Source organism: Chinchilla lanigera, unplaced genomic scaffold (assembly GCF_000276665.1).
Source record: "Chinchilla lanigera isolate Chin_1 unplaced genomic scaffold, ChiLan1.0 scaffold00067, whole genome shotgun sequence".
Lineage (NCBI taxonomy): Eukaryota > Metazoa > Chordata > Mammalia > Rodentia > Chinchillidae > Chinchilla > Chinchilla lanigera.
The window spans coordinates 5,013,962-5,022,137 of record NW_004955468.1 but is presented as its reverse complement, the minus strand read 5'-3'; the positions used below and the strand labels follow the sequence as shown (position 1 = coordinate 5,022,137).

General features: G+C 43.1%; 1 protein-coding gene across 1 annotated transcript in view; it reads right to left on the bottom strand.

Annotated features, from left to right (window-relative positions):
- The window catches only part of Cep89 (centrosomal protein 89kDa), a gene marked incomplete in the record, with an annotated part of 66,796 nt that overhangs the window by 25,357 nt on the left and 33,263 nt on the right, over positions 1-8,176 (bottom strand). The window contains 2 exon segments of the mRNA XM_013522387.1: positions 3,863-4,019; positions 5,735-5,850. Of these exon segments, the coding sequence (XP_013377841.1) occupies positions 3,863-4,019; positions 5,735-5,850 (273 nt within the window).

The following is an 8,176-nucleotide window of genomic DNA, read 5'->3' as shown; positions in this document are numbered from 1 at the left end:
CATAATAGATTCCACTTGGCACTATATACTATTAAGTTTTAAAATCCTACTAGGGATGGGACTCCAGCAGCAGCAGAAAGATAATTCAATCAGGCAAAGGAAAAAAAGCTAGGAAGGGTCCTTTGGAAAGATCTTCATATTGGACAATGGAAGGGACCCAGCCCACTACTCATTTGGGGTAGAGGGTATGCTTGTGTCTTTCCAGAGAATTCCAAATGGCCTATCTGAGTGCCAGAGAATGCTGTCTGGCTGTATAATGGACCCAGATTGGAGAAGAAGTTGATTCCACCTTTTAAGAAGCTGATGTAGCCTATGACAGTGATACCTTGGAGACCACGCCACAACCCTCAAAGATAGCCAAACCTGACCTTGGGCCAATTAAAGGAGTTGACCCAGGATGTCTAGGAGATGTTAACCAAAAATAAGAATCAAAGGTCTAAGTAGGTGACAGAGTATATAGAGATAACTGAGCTAAAGGTTACACAAAAGAAAAGGACACAAAAGTTACCAGCATTCTTAAGATAAGATAAAATATATATATATTAATTATAGGTAAAAGATTTTGTTACTTTCAAATTCTTCTTGTAAGAGACCTCTGTTAATTGACCTACAAGACAATCTGAGTAGTCTATTTATAATTATAAATTTCTAAAACTGTAAGAGTTACTATAATTCAACTTGATCAAAAATGGTGCATGCCTGTAATCCCAGCACTTGGGAGGCTGAGGCAGGAGGATCCTTGTGAGTTCGAGGCCAGGCTGGACTACAAAGTGAGCTCAAGGCCAGCCTGAATTGCATAGTGAGACCCTGTCTCAAAAAGACAAAAAAAAATTTTTGATCAAAAACATATTTGACTGCACTCCGATTTTGTAAGATGTTTGTTAATCCCCTCTGTTAAGCTGTGCACTTGTTTTTTGTCTGTTTGTCATATCCATGAACAGCTGTTTTTTATTTGAGCTCAAGAATTTTTTCTCTTTTCTCCTTTTTCTTTTGCATCATTTTTGGATCATTTGTTCAAAATTTAGTTTGCGTTATATATTTAAAAGCATGCTTCCACCAGCGTGGCCAGACGGTCAATATGATATCAAAACTGGTTTTCTCAGAGTTCATCAGAAATTTGTTAATGTAACTAAGGGGACCTTTCAGGCTTGGAGAATAATTGGTTAAGGTTCCTGTTGGTGAATAAAGGAGCAGCTGCCTAGGAAAAATTATCCCAGCCTTTATTCATTAATTGGAAGCCCCAGTGATCTCCCTGGCCTTAGGGGTGATACCCCAATAAATGTTATTAAAGTATGTTATTGTAATATGTTCACATTGTTCATTCATCAAAGGATTAAGTTTTCTAGACAATAAGGTTTTTGATTTAAAGATGCTGTGGTACAAAGGTTTTCATATGGTTATGACAATTGACTGTTACTGTTTTTGTAGTGTATTGAATGTATTCATGCCTGCAGAGGTGTGGATCTTCTGAAGTGTGGAATGAGGACTGTTTATGATGATAGATTCTTTTTTCAGATTCAGATATCTGCCTTTAACAAAAGCTTATGTGATGTACATCCCATTAAAGAAACAAATTAGCTAAAAGTTTCTTATGTATTAGATAGAGATGAATTACTGCTGATGTCTATTGATTTATTAAAAGGAACAGTTAATGCTTACATTTTTTGACTAATTTTACATGCTGATATATCTGGTAATCTGGACAACTAATTAGAAGATAACAATATGTAATATAACAACCACTGTTGAATTTCTACCATCTTATTTAGTGAAGCTCTGTATCATTTCTAATGGTTTTTAAATTACTTTTGTTATCTTTATTGTTTGATCAATATTGCATTTTTCCATCTGGTAATCTGAGTAACTTCATTGAAGATAATAATACATAATATAACAACCATTGTTAATTTCCTATCATCTTGTTTTGAAACTCTGTATCATTTTTATTGTTTTTGTGCTATTTTGTTTTTGGCTTTGTTGTTGTTATGTTGTTACTACTTTTTTCTCTTTAAAATAAAAAAATAGAGATGACAATAAAAGGGTTATGCTATGTCAAAATGGAAATTTAAGTGTGTTGCAAAATTCATCATGATTGTCACACTGCAATATTGTATATGGCTTTTGATTTCTAATTTTCTGTGTGAAATATGTAACTATTTGTTAACATTTCACAGGGATTCAAATATTAGAACATCCATAGTTGTTAGAAATTAATGGTTCTATTTTATGTTCTAAAGTGTTTGATATTCAGATAAGATAATAATATTCAGTTCACTGCCTCCATTATAATGCAATGTCATTAATCTTCTAGAAATTAGTAAAATAGATGGGCTAGAAAGACAGCCAATATTTTGACCAGGCCCTCAGAGGTCAATGAGGACCCAAGACATAAGAGAAACTCTGCTGCAACAGCCTATAACTCGGTGAGTTCCCGGTCTTCTGACCAAGGAGATTATGGGACCACAGAGGAAAGTGATCAACAGTATATATTGTGCCTAAGAAGAGTCACCAGGAGAGAAAAATCTCCCAAGCTTTCATAGAACACAATTTGGTCAAGCAAAGGCCAGGACTCATCCAGGCAGCTGAAACCAACAAAAGGATTAAGAGGTGCCCAGAGACTTAACTGACCTTCATAGATACCAAGAAATTAATTTTAATTAATACAGGTCTCACTTTAACCTAGTCCTCAACATCCAACAAAAAGTATAACCATAAGAAAGAAAATTGTCTGCAGAGTCCTCCAAACACAGCTCCTCCAGCTTCAACTGAACGCCTATTGACTGCAACTGCAAAAACAGAACAGGGGTAGATGTCGGGAGTGGCTGAGCACGGAGCATCCAACATAAAATCTACGCCACGCAGCATCTACTCAAGCAATGATAATAATAATGTGATCTGGGCCATGCAGCTTTCCTTACAATAACCTGCCCTAGCCCTCCATCATACTTTTTCTCTACTTTCTGGCCCAAGTTCACTCTGCAGAGCCAGTTTCCCCCTCACTCTTCACTTTTACTTTTTCAAATAACCTTGGTTACCACTTAAACATAATGATGGTGATGATAATTATGTGATCCATGATTAGAATAGAAATGAAACCAACAGCACATACCCGAAAGTGAGAGAGAAGATGGGCTTGACAGAGGGTTTAAACGGGTATTATGAATGTGCCCCACCTGCTCAAAAGAGCAGAGAAAAACAGAAAGAGAAAGAGAAAAATGGAAACTACAGAAAATTTAAAAAACCTCCATTGGACGTCCTGCTAGAGAGGGCAAAACAAACCATGAGAGACGACTGCTATGTTGACAGGGCAACAGCAGATCAGTCTGCAGGAGAAAAGAGGTGAAGAGGAGGACAGAGGAGGAGACACCGTTCAGCGGGACAGAAACACGCAGTGGGTGGCATGAACAAGGGACACGTCCACAGAACACCAGCAAACAGTTGGGGGGGCACCAGAAAAGAGTATTAAAGAATACCTGAAATGCTTCCAAATTTGATAAAAGATACAAATCCATAGCAACAAGAAGTTCAATGACTCTCAAGCAGAATAAAGAAACTATGCCAGGGCACATCCTAATTGAATTTCTATAATCAGTGATAAAGAATAATTCTAATAAAAAGCGTGAGAGTGAGCCAGCATGGTGACACATGGCTGGAATCCCAGCACTAGGGAGGCTGAGGCAGGAGGATCACCTGAGCCCAGGAGTTGGAGGCCAGCCTGGGCAACATACACGAGGATCTGTCTCCAGACAAAACAAAACAAAAGCTGGGCAACCTCGTCCACTCTGCCTATAGTGACACGCAGACTGGCTCATTGATGTTCAGAAAGACTGGTCCTTACCCTTTCAGTTCATTTACAATGGATGTGTGAACTTCCATGGTAATCCTGCCATCCAGGTCTGCTTGGAGTTCTTGGCATTTGGCACGAAAACTCTCCAGCAGCTCCTTGTTTTCCAGCAGCTCCTTTTCCTGGGTCTCTTTCTGCGACTCCAGGAGCATGAGCTGTTTAGTCAGCTGAGAAACTGAAAAGCAAACGAGAAGGGGAAAGACTTGGCACAGAACACCTAGTAAAACACCTGAGGACCGATTACTGGGAAGAGAGATACTGTGAGAGTCTGCTGAAAAACAGACCTTTTGGAAAATCTTGCCGGGCAGGGTGGCACCTGCCTATAATCCCAGCAGTCAGGAGGCTGAGGCAGGAGGATCATGGTAAGTTCAGGCCAGCTTGGGCTACACAGTGACTTCAAGCCCAGCCTGAACTACAATAGTGAGACCCTGTCTCAAAAACCAAAACTAAAGAAAAAACCTAACTAACTAAATAAATATCAGTCTCTTGGAATGTTATAAATTAATACCAAGCCTTCTAATAGAAATGGCTCTTCCTCTACTCAGTATTCACTAAATATCCAATAAGCCCTCTGCATCTGTGGGTTCTACATCAGTGGATTCAGCCACACATGTCAGGACAGTATCTAGGGAAAGCAAACTGCATTTATACTAACGTAGACAGATCTCCTTCCCTGTCACCATACTGCACAGAGCATAGTGCAACCACTGCCAACGCAGCAATCATGCCGTATCAGATCAGAAGGAATCTGGAGAGGATGTAAAGTGGGCAGAAGGCTGTGTGTGAAGAGGACACACTGCACACAGGGACTCGAGCCTCTGACAGATGTCGGCATCCACCCTGTGTGCGCGCCTGGAACCTCTCCCTGTGGATGCTACAATATTCTACCAGGGCTCACGACAGTACTTAACAGGACGCGAGTCCAGTCCTCAAGGAACTGGCTTTCCCAAGTCTTCAATCACACACAGATGTACTAGATGTATATCAAGCTATTGTACCTAGTACAGCGAGATTTTCAAGATTTTTAAGGACATCAAATATGCCCTAATAATAGAATTTATTATTTTTTCTTTCTTCACCTAAGTTTTTGTTTTATGTCCTACATTTAAAAAAAAAAATCATGCAGTGCTCCTCCTTAACTCAGCCCAGTTATCATCAGTGCAGCAGCTTTGACGCTAGCAGAGCCTGACAGTGAGCTCTTGAGCAGTATCGAAGGGGCTCACTAAGTGCGCAGGCGTAGGAGGGCAGTCAGGGCGGCGGTTACAGCGGCCCGTGCAAGACAGCTTACACTTCAGATTCCTCTCGTATGTTATTTTCACTGGAAAAATCAGTGAAAGGGGAAAGTGACAATTTTTTTTTTCTCATAAATTGGGTTTCAATCAAGGCAAAAGAAATGAACTTTAACTTGGCTGACTTGGAAGTCCACTGTCAAATGCCGTGGCGCTCCTAGGCCCAGGGAGGGCTCATGGGAACAGGGGACACTCAGAGGTCTCCGAGGACGACCCAACTCCAGAGCTTTATCCTATGATGCCCACTGCCCCCATGGAAGGGAAAAGCAGAGAAAAACTGTGTACACACTAAATGGCTTTACTTACTCTTTAAACAAATGTTTGAGAAGACAGCCCTGTGTTGTTTTGAAGGTTTACCCTGCATAGCTTTTCCCACTTCTAAAGCACCATTTTACCCTGAAACCAGCTTTGCTATGGTTTCTATGACGGATTCACAAAACACAAAGCGGGCTGGGAGGCTCCATGGAGTCTGAAGAAAGCAATCTATGCACCAAGGGGAGTGAATGGCTGGAACTGGAGCCAGCAGCTGCATTTCAGATCAAGAAGATCTGAGCAACACCACCTTGCCCAGTTTCAAGGACACAGTAGCAAGGTCACTCACCCTCTTGGAGATGCTCCTGCTGGGTGTCCTTCACTTTCCTTTGCTGAATCTCCAGCTGCTCTAGCAACAGCTTGTTTTCCTCTAAAACTAGTTTTGCTTGAGTCTGAAGCTGATGCCTGCAATGGATTTACAAAATTAAATCCTGGCATCTTGGTAGAGAGTGATTACAGAAACATACTGGCGTCTACAGGAAACCAACTTAAGTAATGTAAGCAGCGACTACCTGGATGAGTTTTGGCATGTGATATACACATTAGTGACACGGCAAACTCTACTGTGTACATTGGAAGAAGGAAGAACCATGGCGGAGTTTGAGTTCTGAACGCTTCCGTGCCTTTTTTGTTACTGGGTGGGTATTTTTTGTTTTTGTTTTTTTAGCATTGGAGATTGAAACCAGGGCCTCTACCAGGCTAAAGAGATGCTTCATCTACCAGTGAGCTATACTTCAAGCTCTCTGGTAACTTTCTACAGTGTAAAATTTCAGGGGCTGGGGCTGGAGCTCAGTGGCAGAATGCATGCTTAGAACGTGTGAAGCCCTAAGTTTGATCTCCAGCACAAACAAATATTGCTTCAAATGCAAAACTTCAAACATTTACAAAAGAGAATAAAATTCTAAACTCCCATATACATACTATTCAGCTTACACAGTCATCAAGTGGCCAATCTTGTTTTATCTATATAAATTTCCATTCCCCAGATGCACTGGATTATTGCAAAGCACATATGGAATGTCTAAAGAATTCAGAAGACTCCCATTTAATTAAAAAGTTCTTGTTTGTAATCAGTAGCCCACTGGCTAGAAAACAATAGCTTTGTTAGGAAGCTTTGGAGTGGTTCCTGAGAACCGCACCAATCAACCCTGGCGCTGATTTCCCCAGGAGCAAACCTGTCATTACAGGCGGGGTGAGGCCAACCCTTGCTCGGCTCAGCCTTCCCAATCACGAATTCCAACAAGAATGGGCTGAGGGTACCTTAGAAAGTGAGCATAGGGGACCCGGGATATAGCTCAGTGGCACAAGTGCCTGCCTGGCAAATGCAAGTTCCTGAGTTTGATTCCTGGTACCAAAAACCAGAAAGTGAGCGGCTGCAGGTTTACCACCCAAACACACTATAGACTGATGGGCTATCTCAACTTTCTACCATTCAAAAGTTCAGGTGGACGAGGGAGAGAAGAAAGACAAGTGTGGCCAGGATGTACCAACAGTCTCACAGCGACAGTGGCTGCACCCGTGGAGGTGTCGCTGCCTGTGACCTGCACAGGGCAGCGACAGCCTCCTCATTCCTGGCTGGAGCACAGCTGCTCCACTCGGGCCTGCTTCACACTTCAGGCTTCCTTACAAGACTTTTCCTTTGCTAGTTCATTCATTCATTTTTCCTTCTTCGCACAGCTCCCTCCCTTTACTCCTTACCTTTTAAATAAAAGCGATCCCCCACTCCTAACAAAAGACGGAAGCCTCAGGTTTAGTTTAATGCTCGCTCCCATTCTGCAGGCAAAGAAACCGAGCCCCTCTGAGTCTGAGGTTACCCAGCGCGTTACCGCAAGTTAGGAAAAGAAATTCGGATGGGGCTGCAGAGTGGGAGTGCGCGGAGACTACGGAACGAAACAGACAGCGGGACTGAAGTGTGAGGTGTGTGTGCCAGGCCTAAGCAGTGCAGTCACCGCACACCTGCGCAGGCACCCGGAGCAGCTGGGAGGCTCGGGCCGCGCTTCCCGGGGCCGCTGAGCTCAGGGAGCCCCAGCTCACCCCCTTTCCGCACACACCACCCCAGGCTGGGGCCAAGCACCGAGTCCGAATCTCAGCAGCCCAGGGCTGGGGAATGAGGCAGGGCTGGGAGTTTGAAAGCGGGGCTGCCCTTCATCTGACTGGTTTGTTTTTGAATTTTATTTAAGGAAATACTAAGGGGTTTGACTCCTGGCTATCAGCAAGGTTAGATTGTCACAGCAGCCCTCGGAGGAGGCTGGGGAAACCCCGTCTAACTGAGCCACGCTCCTGGGCGCTGTTCGTGGGGGGCACAACGGGCACCGACTAGGAAGCCTTTGGGAAGAAAACCCGGGCTCAGAGGGCAAGTCAGCCCGCACCCGCGTCACTAGCTGCCCAGGCCAGTCTCAAACTCAGAGAGAACTCTAATGCCAATTCAGAGGGTTTACTCGGACTTCACTGTACCTTATTCACTGCTTAGAAACTCTCCCTTAAACTGTATTAGTTAAGAAGAGAAAATATAAGCTGGGCATGGTGGGGCAAGCTTGTAATCCCAGCAGTCCGGGAGGCTGAGACCAAAACATCACAAGTTTGAGCCTAGCGTGAGTGACACAGGGAAACCCTGTCTCAAAACTAAAAAAAAAAAAAAAAAAAGAAAATTAAAGAGGCTGGGGATGTAGCTCAGTGTAAAGGCCCTGGGTTTAAGCCCCAGTACCACACACACACACACACACACACACAC